The following is a 21423-nucleotide window of genomic DNA, read 5'->3' on the forward strand; positions in this document are numbered from 1 at the left end:
TGGTGAAATGTAATGAAGATCAAATCCAAGACGATTGAAAGATTTTCTTTTTCAACTTCATGACACTGTTGTCTGTGCTTGCCAGGTAGATACCGAACAGGTAATTTTGTCCAAATTAATCAGGAAACGACACTTATCCCATCTCATTTAGTTGTCTATTCATCACGAGGTACCAGGCTCGCCCTCTCTCGAAGAGGAATCGAACATTGCAGGTTCATCGGTTGCTCTCTCTCATTTGCACAAGGATCAAGGTGAACAAGGCAAACCTTGATGCACAGATCAGATGTAAGTTCTGCACATCTTCGTGGATTTGATTGAATACATTGAAAATATTTTATCCGTCATCGAGGTTTCATCAGTTAACTGCCGGATTATTTGTGTGTTTGAAAATGCCGTTGCCAATGTGTTGCCTTTCCTGCAATCACAGTGCTGTAGTTGCTTTTATTTCTGACGTGATATAATGACCGGCTCAGTGGCATTGTGGTTCGGAGGAACCGCTCAAATAAATTACTTTTACATCTCCAGGGTGAGAGTGACTGCTCTGAGTCTTGGAGGTCGGCGTCTTGTTCGTTACGCGTGGGTCACCATGATTTGAGGTCATCTATATGTTACGTTCGATTACATCATGATATCGTTTAACATATGTGGATGGCCTCGAATCATGGTGGTCATGTCTTCGAATTGGCCATGGTCCGGCACGGTCGGTCCGCTCTAACCCTCGGGTAAGCAAAGAGTGAGACACGAGCGGTCAAAGTTTGAGGGAGGTCAAAAACAAATCCCCGAGCACTCTCTGAGAGCAGAGTTTTGGTGGGTTTTTGCTGTCACGAGAGGTGTTTTGGGGGTTGTTACGAAGGTTGTTAGGGTTAGTACACATGCTGTACTCCCTAACAGTACACATATAAACATGAGGTGGGAGTGAAGGGGAAGCCGTAGCCAGAGGTATTCCTGGGGGTGTGGGGGAGTGAGGGCAGTGCATGGAGAGTAAGGAATAGAGTCTTTGATGAAGAGAGCAACTCCTCCACCAGGACGAGGTTCAGGACTGTCATACCGGAGGAGGGAGTAACCAGGGAGAGATACTTGGGAGTCAGACACGTCTTGGGGGAAGAACGTTTCTGTTAGGCAGATTATGTCTGGTTTGTCAGTGGCAACCTGTATGGAAATATCTGAAAGGTTTGAGCGAAGTCCTGGGATGTTTGAGGTCCACACTGTTAATGAAGAGGGAGGGAGGAGGCTTTGAGTGCAGGGGGTGGGAGGGTAGGACAAGGGAGGAGGGGTGGGGGGAGGTAAGGAGAGTTGTTGAAGGAGTGTGGGGGATTGCAGAATAGCTCAGGGAGGGGTCTGGATGAGGAGGAGAAAAGGCTCTATGGTGCTGGGGGCGAGGGGGGCAAGAGAGGGGGAAGAAGGCAGTTGAAAATTTGAGGAGGTACAATGTGAAATTGAATGTTCAAAACACTTGCTCGAATGTGAAATCAAAACAATGTTTCGGTTATTTGAACATTCTCTTGCATCCCCATTCTTTGGCCAATGACATTGTAACAGTGAACCCAGACTCGAACCCGAACCAAGGTTCTCGTCCTCTGGTTATTTTCACGCCACATGACCCGGTCTTCGTTGAGCAGATCTCCTGGGCCACTAAACGACAGCCATGCCAGTCAGACGAGTCTGCAGCCCCAAAGAGGGTCTCGTTACGTTCTCTTGGGGCTCCGGGATTCGAGCGCAACAGGCAGTGTCTAATTGTGAGCTGACCAGTCTGCTCGTTCTGCAGATGCTATAATTGAGTGAGCGCCAGTCGCTGTGCCAATCATCCATCTTACATGACACCGCGATCATAAGGAGCTATGAACAAAAGAACCAGGAGACCAGTGAATTTGAACAGGATTTACTGTCATAAGAATTACACAGCAAACAATAAAATCCCTTTTGCCCCTAACGGTTACGCGCCCTCGAACAAAGAGGATACTCATAACGAGCTATCCTCCAAGACCCTCAGACATTCCACAATAGTGAGACAAGGGGAACAAGACAGGACAGAAGACGCATTCCATCTACCTGCAGCAAGTCTCTAATGGTGAAGAAGAGTTTGAGAGTTGTCACACGTCACTCCTGGGAATGACGTCACACTTGGGCAGAAAGTCCGGTAGAGTTGGGAGTTACATCTTGGCAGTCGGTTGCTCGTACGAACGTTTAATAGACGATGACAGAACTTGATTGAGACTCCTTATTTGCACAGCAGGTAACTCCGTAGGGGCTGAAATGTCTGTAGCACCCAGTGATCGATTGCAGCGATCAACGGCTGGTAATGGGAGCTAAATAAAAGGGGACGAGGTTGATGGAGTGAAAGGAACGAACAAGCAGTTTGTCCAAACAGAAGGTATTTCGAGCTGATTGAAAAGCTGCTCTGAAAACTTGGAGTCAACGAGTCTAAAGAACATGAAGGATATCTAAGGATATCTGAAGGATATCCCTGACAATATCTGCTGCTCTTCCTTCGCTCCAATTGGTTCTTCTGACCACGTCCTTGTTAAAGTGGACATCTCTCTGGCTGTTATCAGAGAACCACCTCACCGCCGTCGAGTCTGGCATTTCACTCAAGCCGACTGGCAGGGTCTCCGAGCAGCCATCAAACTTACAGACTGGTCTCCCATCACTACTTTCTCAAACATCAACTCATCCTGGGAATTCTTTCAAAGAAACTTGCTCTCCCTCATGCACAGATTTATCCCCTCTCGTGTTCAGTTGTCTTACCCTTCCTCCCGCCCTTGGTTTACTGAAGCTTGTGGCGAGGCAGTTGTCCTGAAACAACTTGCCTTTGCCTCATGGAAAGCAAACCCAACTGAGGGCAATCTCAGTTCTTTCCACAAAGCTCGGAACAAGTGTGTATCTACCCTCAGGAGAGCCAGAAAACAACATCTTTCTCATCTCAAGTCTGAACTCTCAAACCTCTCTCCCTCCTCAAAATCCTGGTGGCGTTTAATCAAATCTGTTTCTGGTGTATGTTCCCCTCCATCCCCTCCCTTACCTCAAATGGCCGCACTGCTGATTCCACACGTGATAAAGCTGAATGTCTAAACTCGGTGTTTGCAGCTAAATCTTGTGTCCTAAACCCATCACTATCTCTACCCACTTTACCCAGTCGCACCCAACTGTCCCTGGACTCTGTATCCTTTTCTCCTGACAAGGTGGAGAGCTTGCTTTCAAACCTCGAGTCAGATTCTGCAACCGGTCCAGACGGCATCAGCCCACGTGTCCTCAAAGCCTGCTCTTCTGCTCTTGCTCACCCTCTCTCTGTTCTATTCACCCTCTCATTTGCCCAAGGTCATCTGCCATCTGCTTGGAAATCTGCTAACATCACTGCCCTGCATAAAAAGGTGCAAAAACAGATCCCTGTAACTACAGACCAATCAGCCTTCTCCCAATCATCAGCAAGGTGATGGAATCCATCATCGCCTCAGATATGAAATCCTTCCTCTTCTCCAATGGCTTGATTTCCAATCATCAATTTGGTTTCAGACAAGGTCACTCTACCCTGGATATGCTGCTTCTGCTCTCCCATCAATGGATGGAGGTCCTCAATGCCAGACAGGAAATCCGAGCCGTATCCCTGGACATATCACGTGCTTTTGACACAGTCTGGCACCCTGCCCTACTCACCAAACTCTCTTCCCATGGTATTCAAGGCCATCTCCACTCATGGCTCGCAGACTTCCTCTCCTGTCGCAGTCAACGTGTGGCCCTAAATGGAGTTCTTTCATCCCCTCTTCCTGTGCAGGCTGGAGTTCCTCAAGGTAGCGTTCTGGGCCCTGTTCTTTTTCTGGTTTTCATCAATGATCTCTCGGACTCTCTGGAAAATCCTCTATTTCTCTTTGCCGATGACTCCACCCTCTGCCGTACCATCTGTCATCCCTCAGACCGGCAAGCAGCAGCTTCTTCGCTCACTGCAGATCTGGATAAAATCACAAACTGGTCCAACACGTGGAACATGTCTTTCAATCCAGACAAATCTCACACTCTCACTATGTCTCTTCGAAAGGACCGTTTACAAAACCCCCCCATCCACTTTCTCAACAATCCGCTGGAAGAAGTCTTTTCTTTCAAGCTTCTGGGTCTCACTATCTGCCATGACCTTTCCTGGGAAAGTCACATTTCCAACCTTGCCTCAAAAGCCAGTCGCCGACTGGGAATCCTCCGTCGTGCAAAGTCCTTCCTCGGCCCTCTTGAGCTCCTGACCACTTACAAAGCTTTTGTCCGTAGCCTGATGGAGTACTGCTCTCCCCTCTGGGCTGGTGCTCCTGCCTCCCACCTTTCTCGACTTCACGCTGTCGAAACCAGGGCATTTAAGATCATCGGCATCTCCCGCAATGAAGCTGAGTCTTTGGGCCTCTCACTCAATCACCGCAGGTTGGTCGGTGGTCTTTCTGTCTTCTACCGACTCCTCTCCAGCCTTGCCCCCCCTGCTCTCTCTGAGATTTGTCCCAACCACATTTCCACAGGGCGCTCAAGGTCCGCCAACAACCCCCTTCTGGTAAAACAACCAAAATCACGAATCACTGCTCATCTTCACTCTTTCATTCCTCTTTTTTCCCGCCTTTGGAATAAACTTCCTCACTCTATTCTTTCCCATTCTTCCCTCCAGGCATTCAAAACAGCTGTTCACCATCATCTCTTATCTTCCCCCATCCAAATCCTCGATCTTTTCTACCCCGATAATCCACCCAAGTCCACTTCCTTCAATTCTCCTGCTTTCCTTCCTGAAAGTCCCTGTAATGTCCATCTTCTCTTCGCTATGTTCCCCATCCCATCCCCATCCCTCTCCCTTCCACAGTTCACCTAATGTGTCTGTTCCCCAATGTTTTGTCCCTTCCACTCCCGCCCCTCTTGTCTCATGCCTCCTTGCTGTGAGTTGTGTGTTAGCTCTCATACGAGCCTCGACCAAGGTATACAAAAAGAAAAAAAAAAAAAAAGGATAAATATAGACTGATGTGGGCGTGGCCTCGCCAGTGTTTGTGACGTCACAGACGAGGGAAACTCGCCTTCTGAGGATGCTTCAAGATGGAGAGGAAGCACGTATTTTTCGTAGTACTCTTCTTCTCTTTTATACTTTCATTTTATCTCGGTTACCAGCCGTACCTTGAACAGGTGAGTTTTAAACGAAGAGGAATGCTTACGTGTACATTTAAACGGGTTACCAATACCTGGACGGGTTCATTCATGCGGGTTCGATTCCCCCACACAGCATGATGAAATAAATTGATTTCACTGTTTCGTATGTGTTTGTGTTTGTGTTATTCACTTCCCACATTCACTACCAATTTGTCCAAATCACTTTGACTGTTCCAACATGTTTTGCTTGTCGTGTCTCATTCAGAAGCTGCGAGAATGCTTCATCTGGATCGTGGAAACATTCGTAAACCCTGTCCCTATTCAGGTATGACGTCATAATGCTCCACGTTCCACATGCATTCTTACTCTGTGTATAATCTCCGTCGTTTCTCTCTTTGTTTGGGGAGCAGCTTCCCAGTTCGGGGCAATTCGCCTCCATTTTGTTTGTTCCCTGGAGCCTTGATCTTTGGGAAGGCTCTCGCTTACTTGCACCGTGACGGCTTTATCTGAACTCTAATTCGATATATGATTTCATATTTTTTTGTCGTCGCTAATATGTTGAAAGTTTCGGATGCCAAAAACGGGAGGAAAATTCGCGTTTTCAGATGAAACGTTCATTTTAAGTGAAATTAAGGCCTGAAATGTCAACTGTAACGTCCATTCAGACTCCCTCACGGCGACAGAACAGGATTGAACAAAATGGGGTGCGTAAAAACCACGTGGAGACCGCCCAGAGATGTCCGCAGGGGGGGGGTGCACATGGGAGGGGAAGGGAAGGCAGCACAAGGGGAAGGGAAGGGCGATACAGAAGGGCCAAACAGCAAGATTTTGTTTTTAACCGCCGGGTTCGATATAAAACCAGGTGTCAGGATTTAAAACCAACGTTATCTACCTGGCAAAAGCCTGCCTGCCTGCATGCTCGCACATGCTACGACCCTTGAACTCCTCTGTCGGCTCACTCCAAATCTGATTCATACATGCTGCAGTCCCCTCAACAGAGGAGGTTAGGGAGTAGGGGGACGGGTGGGATTGAGAGTGAGAGGGAGGAAAGATGGGGAGGGTCGGAGAAAGAGGGGAGAGGGAGGGGACCCTCCCAACAGCCCCGAGACAGCCCCTCCCAACAACATATATATATATATATATATATATATATATATATATATATATATATGTATATGTGCATGTATAGATGTCTGAGTGGTACGTGACCCTTGACAGTCACAGAAATTTCAGGAAATTCAATTTTACTGATGTGAGATGTTTTGTTTGTGTCTGTGTTTGTCATTCAGCCACCAACATTATATGAACGTCTTGTGAAAAGATTCTTCAACCTTGTTCCCTTCATGAAGGTACGATGGCATGAACGACTCCAGGAATATTATATAAAAAATACATGTCCATAAAAGATATGTATGTATATATATATATATATATATATATATATATATATATATATATATATATATATATATATATATATATATATATATATATATATATATATACAGGATAACTTAAAACGGTCCTAACGGTTCAGTTGTCGTGTGTGTGATAAAACACAGAATCACCCATTGCCGAATACACAGTTTCAGCTGTGAAACCGCTTAACCGCAGCATCAATCAGCCGACATGTCTTCCAAGGGATTTTATTTTCCAATAAATAAACAAATCCTTTGGGATTTGGGAAAGTTGTCACACGTCACTCCTGGGGATGACGTCACACTTGGGCAGAAAGTCCGGTAGAGTTGGGAGTTACATCTTGGCAGTCGGTTGATCGTACGAACGTTTAATAGACGATGACAGAACTTGATCGAGACTCCTTATTTGCACAGCAGGTAACTCCGTAGGGGCTGACATGTCTGTAGCACCCAGTGATCGATTGCAGCGATCAACGGCTGGTTATGGGAGCTAAATAAAAGGGGACGAGGTTGATGGAGTGAAATGAACGAACAAGCAGTTTGTCCAAACAGAAGGTATTTCGAGCTGATTGAAAAGCTGCTCCGAAAACTTGGAGTCAACGAGTCTGAAGAACATGAAGGATAAATATAGACTGATGTGGGCGTGGCCTCGCCAGTGTTTGTGAGTCACAGAGAGGGAAACTCGCCTTCTGAGGACGCTTCAAGATGGAGAGGAAGCACGTATTTTCGTAGTACTCTTCTTCTCTTTCATACTTTCATTTTATCTCGGTTACCAGCCGTACCTTGAACAGGTGAGTTTTAAACGAAGAGGAATGCTTACGTGTACGTTTTAAAGTTTAAACGGGTTACCAATACCTGGAAGGGTTCATCCATGCGGGTTCTATTCCCCACACAGCATGAAGAAATAAATTGATTTCACTGTTTTGTGTGTTTGTGTGATTCACTTCCCACATTCACTTACAATTTGTCCAAATCACTTTGACTGTTCCAACATGTTTTGCTCGCCGTGTCTCATTCAGAAGCTGCGAGAATGCTTCATCTGGATCGTGGAAACGTTCGTAAACCCTGTCCCTATTAAGGTATGACGTCATAATGCTCCACGTTCCACATACATTCTTACTCTGTGTATAATCTCCATCATTTGTCTCTTTGTTTGGGGAGCAGCTTCCCAGTTTGGGGAATTCACCTCCATTTTGTTTGTTCCCTGGAGCCTTGATCTTTGGGAAGGCTCTTGCTTACTTTACGGATTTATCCGAACTCTAATTCGACATATTTCATATAATTTTGTCCTCGCTAATATGTTGAAAGTTTCGGATGCAAAAAAACGGGAAGAAAATTCGCGTTTTCAGACGAAAAGTTCATTTTAAGTGAAATTAAGGCCTGAAATGTCAACTATAATGTCCATTCAGACTCCCTCACGGCGATAGAACAGGATTGAACAAAATGGGGTACGTAAAAAACAGCGCGTGGAGACTGCCCAGAGATGTCCATGGGGGGGGGGTGCACATGGGAGGGGAAGGGAAGGCAGCACAAGGGGAAGGGAAGGGCGATACGGAAGGGCCAAACAGCAAGATTTTGTTTTTAACCGCCGGGTTCGATATAAAACCAGGTGTCAGGATTTAAAACTAACGTTATCTACCTGGCAAAAGCCTGCCTGCCTGCATGCTCGCACATGCAATGACCCTTGAACTCCTCTGTCGGCTCACTCCGAATCTGATTCATACATGCTACAGTCCCCTCAACAGAGGAGGTTAGGGAGTTGGGGGACGGGTGGGATTGAGAGTGAGAGGGAGGCAAGATGGGGAGGGGTCGGAGAAAGAGGGAGAGGGGAGAGGGAGGGGACCCTCCCAACAGTCCCGAGGCAGCCCCTCCCAACAACATATATCTGTATGTATATTTATTGTTACATTTGAGGGGGGGGTATGCATTCAAAGGGTAATTAGGATGTTTAATTAGGTATGCCATGCTGTTCGAGTTTACCAGGATCTCGATGTAATAAGTAGTAATTCAGTGGTGATAAGTTGTCTAGTAAATGTTCATTTCTTCAAGGGGGGAGATGATAATTGTCACGTCATTAGATAGGGACACGGGATAGGGTAAGTGTGTCTGCGTAAACCCCTTTTGCTATTCTCTGAGGACTGGCCGTGACGTCACAGGACAGTTCAGCGGATGGCTCCGACCCGTGATCACGATTGGCAGAAGGCGACGGCAGTGGGCCAATAAACGGCTCGATTGGAGGTGACGAGGGCAGAAGGATAAAAAGGTTCTGTTCGGGGTCGAAAAGAAAGAAGAAGAAGATTACAACCAGAACGCTCGTGTTTTTTTGGTGTGGAACCTGTGCCGGCAGAGAGCGTCCTGGTTGCTGTGCTGAGTGGATCGTGCTCTTGATCGTTCCTGGGAGCCTTGCCAAGCCTCGTGCCTCGCTTTGATTGGCTCTAGGGTTCTGCTGACTCGGAATACGGGGTCGGGCGGCGGGTGGACATGCCTCCCTCTCCTGCTCGCGGCTTGGCGCGGGAGCTGGTTCCCTGGCGGCTGTGGGCGAACTTGGGCCAGGACCAGGAGGTCGACAGCACCGCGGTTTCTCCTGCCCCCCCCCCTGGCGAGAGCAAGGCCGGCTCGTCCGGCGCCGATCCAGGGACAGTTGCGTCCACACCACGGTCCAGCCTGACCACCAGAGATAGCTACGTTTTGTGTGTGTGTGTGTGTGTGTGTGTGTGTGTGTGTGTGTGTGTGTGTGTGTGTGTGTGTGTGTGTGTGTGTGTGTGTGTGTGCGCTTGGCGCCTTAGAGGGATTGAGAACTGTATATTCATTGGAATTGTCTGTGTTTTTCCCCACACCCGATCCCACACCATCCCGTCGAATCGCCCCGGATCCCTCTTCTTGCCGAGTCTTGTTATTTCTGGTGAAAATAAAAAAGGAATAAACATCATCAACTCAGTGAAAAGCGACTCCTGCCACCTTCCTCGTCCCGTTTGCGGTAGAGCGATTAGAACCGCCAGGTTTGGGTTATAAATAAATAAATCGCCTCCATCGTTTCGGCTCATTCTACGTTGGCGGGACTGTTCAAGTCCCGTGAACGTCACAATATATATATATATATATATATATATATATATATATATATATATATATATATATATATATATGTATGTACATGTATAGATGTCTGAGTGGTACGTGACCCTTGGCAGTCACAGAAATTTCAGGAAATTCAATTTTACTGATGTCAGATGTTTTGTTTGTGTCTGTGTTTGTCATTCAGCCGCCAACATTATATGAACGTCTTGTGAAAAGATTCTTCAACCTTGTTCCCTTCATGAAGGTACGATGGCATGATTGACTCCAGAAATATTATATAAAAAAATACATGTCCATAAAAGATATATATATATATATATATATATATATATATATATATATATATATATATATATATATATATATATTGTTGCGGATTTCGCGCCCGCCGGCGTGCGAACGGCCACGTAACTCGAATCGCGGCACGTCGCCCACCGGACGGACAATCCAGTCGTGACCCTCTCGGACTAACGCCGGGAACCAGTCACGGGTGGACCTTTCGGTCTCACCGCGATCGAGCCAATCAGCCCCCGCGTGGGATTGGGTTGCTCGCCAAATTCGAACTACCTAAGTACCCACGCGGAGGGTAGACCGGGCGATCGCACCTCGCCGCAGGTCGACTTCGGACACGGGCCACTTAAGCGACCCGTTCCGTACTATCAGAATAACCGAGCGGTGTTATCGTCGACCTCGACGGTTCGATTAATTATCGGGCGTATTCAGCCCACTACCAACCCTTTACGTGAAGCAAGATGGGGATTCAATGGAGGAAAAGACGAAGCGAAGCGGGAGAACAGTTCAACAATAAAGCACATTTATTCGCGGCACACGGGAAGCACACAAATACAATTCCACCAAATGCACACAAAAAAAGAAAACACAATTCCATTTACACAAAAAGCAAACATAAAAGTGAAAACACAGTGCAGAGCTAATACCGACTACCGAGCACACGGCAACACTTATACAATTCTACTTCACAGACGGCGCCGACAACACATACCCAAAACCAAGGAAAAGAAATCCCCCAAGAATGGGGCAGGCCTGAGGCCGAGACCGGGTCGGGCCTACCCGTCTGGTGATGAGACGCGGAGCGGCGATGGCCCCGCAACCCGCGGGCCTCGTGGACAGTGCCTGGCAGGGGGGGGGAACGGGGCCCCCTTGGTCGCACTATCTCAGCGCGGGGGGAAACAGGAGGGGGTTGCTGATGCTCGGGGTATAGAGGATCTTTATTATCCCTGGTGTGCGTCTCCACCTCGGCCAGGTCGCGCTGCCGGCCTCCCTCGGGCGTGCAGCTCCTGGCACCGACGCGAGCACCCCCTCGTCCGACTCTCTTCAGCTTCTCCAGCCACTGCAGGCTTCGGGCTCCAGACTTCTTTCGTTCTCGTTTGCGACTCTCTTTCGTCCTGCTGACTCTTTCTTCGTTCTCGTCCTGCTGACTCCTTCTCGTTCTCCTTCTTCGTTCTTCTTTGCGACTCTCTTCTGACTGACGAACACCGTCCTTTTATCCCCCCGTAACTTCGCCTTTGACCCCCTCCCTTTGACCTTTCACCTCGCTCCCCATTGGCCCGAGAAAAAGTGGGCGTGAAGGCTTTTTGATCCACAAATTTGCATATATCGATCGCCCTGGGGCGGGGCCAATTGCCACTCGCTCACCGATTGGACGGCAAAAAGTGGGCGTGTGTCGTTTTTGATCCGTTTTTGAAGCACAAAATCCGTGATTTTGTACACGCTGTTCAACGTGCGCCCTACACGAGTCCAGCATCGGTGCCCATGAGTGGCGCGAGATGACGGTGATGCGATGGTGGCGAGTTGTGACGGTAAAGGTCGTGGCGGTTGTGGTGAAGCGGTGGTTGTGGTCGGTGGTTGATGTTGTGGTTGTGATCATGGCGGTTGGTCCAAAATAAAGATAGTAAAAGAAAAACGGCTATCCTGAAGAGTCGCAGCACGTATAAATGACATGTATTCCCACTAGACAACGGGTTTGGGCCTAACTACACATGCACTTACCGAGATACCTCACCTAAGGGACCTGAATGGTGGTTTGCGAATCTGGTAACCACAACAATATATATATATATATATATATATATATATATATATATATATATATATATATATATATATATATATATATATATATATATATATATATATATATATATATATATATATATATATAATATATTATATACAGGATAACCTGAAACGGTCCTTACGGTTCAGTTGTCGTGTGTGTGATAAATCACAGAACCACCCATTGCCGAATACACAGTTTCAGCTGTGAAACCGCTTAACCGCAGCATCAATCAGCTGACATGTCTTCCAAGGGATTTTATTGGAAAATAAAATCCCTTTGGGATTTGGGAAAGTTGTCACACGTCACTCCTGGGGATGACGTCACACTTGGGTAGAAAGTCCGGTAGAGTTGGGAGTTACATCTTGGCAGTCGGTTGCTCGTACAGACCCTTCATCGACGATGACAGAACTTGATCGAGACTCCTTATTTGCACATTGAAGTATAAGAGACTCCTATTTGATCCCTTTGGTAAAGGGATCAATCCAAGGACATGTTTCTCGCTCTCATGCTGCCATGTGTTTGTGTCCGTTATACAGAAGCCAACTTTTCGGGATCGCCTTGCGGAAAGATTCTACAACCTTGTTCCTTTCATGAAGGTATGATGGCGTGCACCGCTCCAGGCTTTATATAAATAAATGGAGGGCTACCCCTTGGGGAAAAAGGGATCAATCCACGGCCACGTTTCTGGCTCTCATGCTGCCATGTGTCTGTGTCCGTCATACAGAAGCCAACTTTTCGGGATCGCCTTGCGGGAAGATTCTACAACCTTGTTCCTTTCATGAAGGTATGATGGCGTGCACCACTCGAGGCTTAAAATAAATAAATGGAGGGCTACCCCTTGGGGAAAAGGGGATCAATCCACGGCCACGTTTCTGGCCCTCATGCTGCCGTGTGTGTGTGTGTGTGTGTGTGTGTGTGTGTGTGTGTGTGTGTGTGTTTGTGTGTGTGTGTGCATGTGCAATGAGTACAACTTTCACTCATGGATCTGTCTGTGAGTGCAAACTTCATCCTGTGTTGACATTATTGTTCTTTCTACTTCAATACAGCTGCGGAAAACACACTCGACAGAGAATCTGTATCAAAGTAAGTCAATTTTTAATGTTCCTTTTCATTCCGTTTTATTCCAGTCTGCTTAAGTCACGTGACTGCAGAGAGTTTATCGCACTCACGATGTACACACCACAAGTTTATGAGATGTTTTATTCGCTTTTATGCACATGACGCCCCCTAAAATTTGACTGCTGACCCTCCACCTCCCCACCCCCCCCCCGGTTTATCTCACTTTCTTGGTGTCAAAATTTAGGAAAATATGTCTCCCTTTCATTACTCCTTGTTTACAGGTGAGCGATTGCCCACAAACATGTTCAATCTCAGCAGATTCTCACCTACCCCCACCCCCTCTCAGCGTTGTGAAGATCATATTGGACTTGAGGACCTCATCCTGTGTTCTGTATCCCTCACAGTTTTGGATGTGTAGGCAAAGCAAAGTTAAATCTGATGCTGAATTATCTCGGATTAGCATTTAGACAACCAAAAACAAACGGGATTTTGTAATATTGGTTGTCATGGCCCAAGGAGGTGAAATGCACACGTAAGTTATTGACGCCTTTGTGGGTTTTTTGCTTCGAACTTAATTTAAATGTGAATGTAAACATTTCAAAACTCCAACTTCAATTTTTCTACCCGAGTGACAGTAGCATTAATAAGAAGTCCTTGTTTGTAAACTTTTCATTCACTTTTTCAGCCCTCGTGGACTTAGTACCGTCGGACCTCGCCGTACGCAGATTCGCCGTTCACGGGCCCCGCAAATCAATGCGACTTGCTTCGACATCCGCGGCCCCTGTGCTTCGCGTATTCGCGGTTTTTTTCCACGTATTCGCAGCTGGCTCATGTTGTTGATGTGTAGCCCCGGACAGTTCTCTTAAACAGGCCCGCGGCACGAAAACAGCCGATCGATCTCCTTGGAGCGACCCAGAGATCCTCCACATCCAGGATGGTGTGCCCCCGCCTTCATGAAGTCAGGGCCACTACAGAGCTAGAGAGAGAGAAGAGAGAATGGGTCGGTCCATAGGGACCGATCGGCACTCTGACCATGACCGCTGTGCCCGAACAAATCCGGGCAGCAAGGAAGAATGGGGAGGATTTGACCCCCGACTGACGTTGCTCTGGCTCCTGTTGCTGAGGATGATAGGTTCCCTAGCAACATGAGTTCACAATGGATTTGTACATTGTCTACCAATGTCTTTGTACATCTTTGTACCCTTCCACATGAAAGTCGGATGATGTCGAAACTGTATTTGATGTCTTTGTCTTGCCATGTGATTTCTGTTTGAACTCCTCCATGATCTTCAGATCAACATAATAAGAAATAAGCCTTTTAACACTCTCTTTGCTCTTGTTTGCAGGAATAATCAAGTTCACCAACTGGGGCCCCACTCGAGATAGGAGTTTGAACGTGATGGTCGTGTGTAACATCCTAACTGCATTGCTTGTGTGCATCAGTGTCGTCATGCAGGTATACTTTTGTTGTCTTACCTGGTGAAAAATATTCACGATCCATGAAAAAAATGTTTCTTTGAGTTGAGCAGGTGTCCTCGCTTGTTGAGGGACATTGGACACAGATCACCTCGTACGCACTCCACCACTCGAATTGGGAGTGTGGGTGTTTTAAAAAAAAAAATCGTACACAAGGTGGAAGTTAGAACATAGAATGGATCAGGATGCAACAGAACAAAGGAACAGGAGAGAGAGAGAGAGAGAGAGAGAGAGAGAGAGAGAGAGAGAGAGAGAGAGAGAGAGAGAGAGAGAGAGAGAGAGAGAGGACACTGACAGCAGGGTGTGGGACAAAATAGAGGAAGACTTGGGGAGGAACGAGGGTAGGATAGGATGCAAGGGTTGGACAAGATGGAAGGAGAAAGAAACTCAGGAGGGAAAACTGGAAATTTGGAAGGAGGAGGGATTGGGGTGGGGTGGAGGGCATGGGTGCGGGGATGTTAACGAGGGTAGAAAAGATCATGGTTTTCGATGGGGTATGACTTGAAATGATGGTAAGCAGCTGTCTTGAAGACCTGGAGGGAAGAATGAGATTGAAGAGAATGTGGAAGTTGATCCCACAGATGGGAAAAACAAACAAGAGCGAGAATTGCTTTCAATTCACGTCCCCGAACAATGTGATATTTTCTCAGCACAAGGAGGTCATAACTCTGTGAAAAATGGATGAAACTTCCTGAAACTCGATCTAGTTCTGTAACTTATCATAAACAAGCCATGTCCCAAGTTTATATTCAATATGTTAAAGGGTATGGGAAAAATGTCTGAAAAACCACATGTGGGACGGTCGGACGGACAGATGGAGAGAAAAACCTATCGTCCCCTCCGTGAATCCGGAAAGGTACTAATAAGTGGAGGAGAGCAATGGTTCTGGATTTTGGTCGTTTCATCAGAAGCGTTGTATGTGGATAGGAGTTCAGGTGTGCCAAGGAAGGACGATGTACGACGGAGGATGCCCAGTCGGAGGCTGGCTTTGAAGGCCAATTTTGAAATGTGGTCTGCCCAAGAAAGATCATGGCTGAAGGTGAGACCCAGGAGTCTGAATAACCGAACTTCTGTCCGAGCCGTCCTGAATGAAAACTTTCCAGGTTGCTGGATTGGCCGAGATGGACCAACCGCCCGGCCCCCACGATTGCCAGACACAACCAGACTTGATTTTTTTTATGTGGGGGTTTGTCAAAGATGTCTACAGTACCAAGGTAGCAAACCTGCAAGATCTTCGTTCTCGGATCACAGCTGCATGTGCACTGATGGACGCAAACATGCTGAGCCGAACATGGCAAGAACTCGTGTACCGCCTTGATGTCGTGCGCGTGACAAACGGAGCTCACATTGAAGTGTATTGATGGTGCGCACAAAACTTGATGAGTTTCTGTATCATACGAACCAAAGGGTGTTGTGTATATCATTTGTGGTTCCAAATACACCAACGAAGTTGTCCAGATCTTTTTGGACCACACTGTACGTACATCTGGACCTGAACCGGATTCGAATCGACTTGTTCTTGTCAACCATCTAACTTGTCCACCAAGTTTCATTCGAATCCGTTGAGAACTTCTTGAGATATCCTGTACACAGAAAGACAGAGAGGGGTGAAAACAAAAACCTCCATCCACCCATGGTGGTGGAGTTAATAAATGATAGTCCACAGAGGAAGGTCAAACACTCATTGGATCCATCGCTTCCCTGTTGAGGAGTACACCATGGGGTTGTGCTCCTTCTCCATCAAGCTTCAGGAAATGTCACTTTTGAAATAAAAAGGATCATAAAAAAACAAAATCGAGGCATCTTGTTGGCAAGATAGGCCTTAAGTTATCAGCGAATGGAATGGCATTTGAAGAATTGCCTTTGAAAGATCGCCGACTCCAAAAAGCCAGTCGCTGACTGGGAATCCTCCATCATGCGAAGTCCTTCCTCAGCCTACCTGAGCTCCTGACCACATACAAAGCTTTCATCCACAGCCTGATGGAGTACTGCTCTCCCCTCTGGGCTGGTGCTCCTGCGTCTCACCTTTCTCGGCTTCACGCTGTGGAAACCAAGACATTTAAGATCATCGGTATCTCAGGTGATGAGGCTGAGTATTGGGGTCTCTCACGCACTCACCGCAGGCAGGTCGGCGGTCTGTCTGTCTTCTACCGTCTCTAATACGAGCCTCGACAGTGCATACAAAAAAATAATAAAAGTGGTGGGGATGGGAGGGATGGGGGGTTCTTGCCAGCCAGCAGCCCCTTAAGGGGCTGTCCCTCCTTGACGTTTTAGCCAGCGTATGGCAAGGTATCAAAATGTATGTAAAACGCTGGCGTACGCTGAACTATTGATGTTTTGTTTTAATTTTTGGTCGTATTCATAACGTGTTGGACGTATGCATAATAACGTATTAGTAACGTTCACAGAACGTTTCAATCACATCGAGATAACTTATACCAACGAATGCTGAGCGTGTTGTCGGCGTTCAGAACCTATGCACAACGATCGTCCGACTTATGCATAGCGCGGCAGCGTATGGCCGACGATCACGTGGCGTAGGCTATTCATAGGCTGCCGCTCGACGATTCAAATCATAACCACACTCGACATCGAAGTGTCAAGCCGCTGTCACACCTTGACGTTTTTCATACGTTAAGAGCACGCTGAAGCACGCTGGTATACGTCGTAGTACGCTGGCATACGTCGTCATACGCCGAGTACGTCGATAAATTTTCAGCATGTTGAAAATTTCTCAACGTACTCGGCGTATGACACACGTTCCGCATATGCTGGCCATAAGTTGTTGGCACGTTACGCGATCGTTGACACACGTTACTCATAAGTCGAAACACGTCAAGGTAATGGTTAGCATCAGTGTTCCAGACTCCCTGTTTTTTTTTTTTTTCCTTCGGTATGACGGTGATGTTAACATTTCGATTTCTAGTGCGGTTATGATTTAAATCGTTGAGCGGCAGCCTATCTATTATATTATAGTATAACCGCACTAGAAATCGAAATGTCAGCATCACCATTGTAGCGAAGGGAAATAAATAAATAAATAAATAAAAAGCAGGGAGTCTGGAACACTGACGCTAACCATTACCTTGACATGTTTCGACTTATGAGTAACTTACAAGTAACGTCTGTCAACGATCGCGTAACGTGCCTACAACTTATGGCCAGCGTAGCGGAATGTGTGAGTCATACGCCGGCATACGTCGTAAAATTTCAAGCATGCAAAAATTTGAGGACAACCACAAAGTACAACGATTAAAGCCAACGTACTACGACGGTGGCAGTGTTTTTCAGCGTGCTCTTAACGTATACAAAACTTACCCATAACGTATTCAACGTTTGCCAGCGTTTTAGAAAAAATTTTCATCAGTCGGCATACGCTGGCTAAATCGTCAAGGTGTGACAGATCCTTTACCCTGGGGATTTCCTCCCTGGAGTGAACACCCAAACCCACAACTGGATGGACCAAGTGAATGGATTGAAGTGTGTTAAATATATATAAATAATGGAGTGTGAAGTTACAAACATGACGAGTCAAGTTGATTCCTCCTTATACCCTTTGTTCAGAACTTGCATGGGTTTGAACAGGAAGTCACGTGACACAATATCCACCTGTAAGGTGTGTTGTTTGCTGCTCTTTGTGTTACAGATCTCACGTTACAACCAGAATGAGAAATATTATCGGATGGCAATAAACAACTACTGTAAGTTAAATTTCCTGTAAATGACATCGGACACATTGCACCGAAGTAAATTTAAATGAATGATTTTGTGTCTCCGTCTGAAAATACTTTTGTAAACTCATTCACAGATTGCTCTCGCTGCAAAAAGCGAAGAAGAAGCACCGGAAGCTGGGACAATCGGAGGTTGGAAGTGAATGGTTTGGGGTCGATGGAGTCGCTGCATCACACATGGCGATCACAAGCCAGCTATGCATAATCAGGAGGCCGTGCTGCGGAGGAGTGATGTTTCACCCCCCCCCCCCCCAGTGATCCAGGGTGGTTCCACATCACACGGGATGAGATCAGAGGCCAGGAGAGAATGTGTATTTTTCATCACATGGAAGGAAGAATGAATACTTACAGCTTTGTACAGTCCTCAATTTGATGTTGAATTAGTTAACGACAAACAAACAGGACGTGCTCGTCACAATGAAGCCAGGATTCCATGGAAACATCCTGTCTGTTATGATTGAATCGTCATCAGTTGTAGGAGCAATAGACAAACCAACGAGGAACATTTCTACCTGTAGAGTCTCAGCTTGGACAGAATGGGATCACCACAGTGAACTCGGGTTCCAACGGAAACTCGTCACCTCGTATGATTAAATCATCAGTTGGAGGAGCGACGGACAACCAACGAGGAACATCTATGTCTGTCGAGACTCAATCACAGTCTCTGAGGAGCAGGGACATTCAGATCCTGAGAACCTTCCGTTCTCACAACTATCGGTAAACGTGAGCCAAAAAGGCAACAACTCTTCGTCATTTGAGAATCCCCCGGCAGAGTCGATTCCAAAGAACCGAAAGAGCTCAAAAGAATCGGACAAGGATAAAAAGAAATCAAAAGGGTTCCTGAATTTTTTCAAACCAACTCACAAACCTTCTCCCAAAAGGGTGAAGCGAGTCAATTGAGAGACATCCTAAAAGACAATTGAGAGACAGTGAGAGACAAAAGCAAGGCCCCAAATCTCTCCGCTCTTCTCTCCAAGACCAAGACGGCCAACGAGCCAGTGGAAGCTGGACTTCCTGTGCACGAACTACGGATTTTGTCCTTTTCTGATCCTCTTGCTTTCTCTTTTCCAGATATTTTCTCCAAGAGCCCCGTGCCTGCACCATGGTGGCGCTTGGAGAAATATCTGCTCCATGTGACTCCATTTCTCCCCTCCCAAATTTTGACAATCCTGCCCAACATTCCCAGATGGTTCCAATAACTTAATCTACGAGGCTTTACTTTCCTTTCTGATCCTCTTGCTTTTCTCTTTTCCAGATATTTTCTCCAAGAGCCCCGTGCCTGCACCATGGTGGCGCTTCGAGAAATATATGCTCCATGTGACTCCATCTCTAACCTCCCAAATTTCTGAAAATCCTGCCCAACATTCCCAGATGGTTCCAATAACTTAATCCACGAGACTTTACTTTCCTTTCTGGTCCTCTTTCTTTTCTCTTTTCCGGATATTTTCTCCAAGAGCCCCATGCCTGCACCATGGTGGCACTTCGAGAAATATCTGCTCCATGTGACTCCATCTCTCCCCTCCCAAATTTCTGAAAATCCTGCCCAACATTCCCAGATGGTTCCAATAACTTAATCTACGAGGCTTTACTTTCCTTTCTGATCCTCTTGCTTTTCTCTTTTCCAGATATTTTCTCCAAGAGCCCCGTGCCTGCACCATGGTGGCGCTTCGAGAAATATATGCTCCATGTGACTCCATCTCTAACCTCCCAAATTTCTGAAAATCCTGCCCAACATTCCCAGATGGTTCCAATAACTTAATCCACGAGACTTTACTTTCCTTTCTGGTCCTCTCGCTTTTCTCTTTTCCGGATATTTTCTCCAAGAGCCCCGTGCCTGCACCATGGCGGCGCTTCGAGAAATATCTCCTCCATATGACTCCATCTCTCCCTCCCAAGTTTCTGAAAATCCTGCCCAACATTCCCAGATGGTTCCAATAACTTAATCCACGAGACTTTACTTTCCTTTCCGATCCTCTTTCTTTTCTCTTTTCCAGATATTTTCTCCAAGAGCCCCGTGCCTGCATCATGGTGGTGCTTCGAGAAATATCTGCTCCATGTGACTCCATCTCTCCCCTCCCAAATTTTGACAACCCTGCCCAACATTCCCAGATGGTTCCAATAACTTAATCCACGAGACTTTACTTTCCTTTCTGGTCCTCTTTCTTTTCTCTTTTCTGCATCATGGCAGCGTTTTCAAAATTATCTCCCCCTCCGCCCCTCCCTTCTTCCCAGCTTTACTCTTCTGAGTCAGTTTCTTGTGTTCCTCTCTCTTGATCTTCTAAATATTTTGGGTTCAGTGTTTCAGATGTTTCTGTTCTCTTCCACCTGAGATTTTTTTTAGTCATCGTGTTGAAGTTCAGTCAGCCGTCCTCACTCTCTTGATCAGGATGTCACGGCTCAAGCCGATGAAGCCTTTGTCGCTCCTGTGTGAAGCGGGGCCATCGCCGTGAAATACAAAACACACAGGAAATGGCGCTCTGTGCTGAGGCGCGGCGGTGATGGTCACGGTTAACCCTCGGCCAGACAAAGATCCCCGGAGGGTTAAACGGCACGGTGAGGTCTGCACGGTAATTGCATCCTACACCCGAGTATTGTGTGGGTCACCTGATGGGGGTGGTCATCCTATAGGTTGGGGTCTAACCTTGGTGACCGTCTTTTTGAAGGTCACCTTGGAATGCTGACAAGCTCACGCATTATGAAGATGAAGGTCACCCTGGAAAGATCCCAGGGGTCGGTGTGGCTCACGCATGAGGGAGATGGTGAATTCGAGAGTGTTCTCTGTCTCTTCTGTCTTGTTTACAGACAGCCAGCTTTACTGTCCTGGCGAAGTAGAGGATGTACTTAAAGTTAAAGGGATTTGTCAATTGTCCATTTTGAAAGTTTATAAGTTCTCTCTTGTTCCTCTTGAGGTTTTCGCATTTAATTTAACTCGGTGAACTTCATTTTGCCATAATTTTCGTGCGAGAGTGGACGTTCAAGTGTGACGACATCATCCCGTTGCACAATGCGGTCATTGAGTGGGTGTTGTTGGAACAATTGTTCCCTAATCCTCGGGAATGAACTTTTTAAAATAAAACATGAAACTTTGAGGCTCTCGAGGATGTTCTGTGGAATCGACGTTTTGTCTCCAACACAGATTGTCATGAGAAAGCGGGATGCCCCGGCCATAATGCGAACAACACGTGGCCCCATACGTGTCGCTGACGTCACAGAAGCTTTGAGCACGTGGGGTGGCTGTGAGGTAACGGTTTCACACCTGCAGCTGGTAACTTTGTGCAGGAAAGATCATGACGGGCACAATGAATCCAGATTGTCCCTCTTATTGTTTACAAATGAAAATATGACAAGTTATGAATACAAAATGAATGTAAATTATGTTGTAAAATGTATTTACATCATTGTTTCATGGAGTCCGCTCAAATAGCTTGATGAGGCTTATTGTCTCACGTACTTCACGTTCATCGTGAAAAATTGGCATAAA

The 21423-nt window shown here is 46.5% G+C and overlaps 2 protein-coding genes across 10 annotated transcripts in view; both read left to right on the forward strand.

Moving 5' to 3' along the window:
* LOC147008423 (uncharacterized) lies at positions 1-18970 on the forward strand. 3 transcript variants are annotated; one of them, XM_085865029.1, is made up of 11 exons: positions 1-285; positions 5366-5425; positions 6390-6449; positions 7538-7597; positions 9781-9840; positions 12213-12272; positions 12401-12460; positions 12723-12759; positions 14082-14191; positions 17858-17912; positions 18020-18970. In XM_085865029.1, the coding sequence occupies exons 1-11, from the start codon at positions 271-273 to the stop codon at positions 18145-18147; spliced, it is 705 nt and encodes a 234-aa protein (XP_085721155.1). In that variant the 5' UTR covers positions 1-270; the 3' UTR covers positions 18148-18970. The 3 variants fall into 3 exon arrangements, with proteins under 3 accessions (XP_085721155.1, XP_085721156.1, XP_085721154.1); XM_085865028.1 differs by lacking the exon at positions 1-285 and having other exon boundaries at positions 4706-5425; XM_085865030.1 differs by lacking the exons at positions 5366-5425; positions 6390-6449.
* A 51-nt stretch (positions 18971-19021) lies between these two features.
* LOC147008424 (uncharacterized) overlaps positions 19022-21423 on the forward strand; it is a 33251-nt gene continuing 30849 nt past the window's right edge. For 2 of the 7 annotated variants that reach the window (XR_015053413.1, XM_085864947.1), the window contains exons 1-2: positions 19022-20701; positions 21079-21183. The gene's annotated coding sequence lies outside the window, so the exon portion shown is untranslated. The remainder of the gene's footprint in view (positions 20702-21078; positions 21184-21423) is intronic. The other 5 variants (XM_085864942.1, XM_085864941.1, XM_085864943.1 and 2 more) reach the window with 5 other exon arrangements.

This window comes from Eptatretus burgeri, chromosome 19 (genome assembly GCF_056783735.1).
Source record: "Eptatretus burgeri isolate ZD-2024b chromosome 19, Ebu_testis_v1, whole genome shotgun sequence".
In the NCBI taxonomy this organism is placed as follows: Eukaryota; Metazoa; Chordata; class Myxini; order Myxiniformes; family Myxinidae; genus Eptatretus; species Eptatretus burgeri.

Excerpts from the sequence above, each read along its gene's own strand:
- LOC147008423 (XM_085865028.1), top strand. The coding sequence starts at position 5,339 with ATGTTTTGCTTGTCGTGTCTCATTCAGAAGCTGCGAGAATGCTTCATC. Across the intron at positions 9,841-12,212 it reads ACCTTGTTCCCTTCATGAAG|AAGCCAACTTTTCGGGATCG; the intron begins GTACGATGGCAT and ends TCCGTTATACAG. Across the intron at positions 12,273-12,400 it reads ACCTTGTTCCTTTCATGAAG|AAGCCAACTTTTCGGGATCG; the intron begins GTATGATGGCGT and ends TCCGTCATACAG.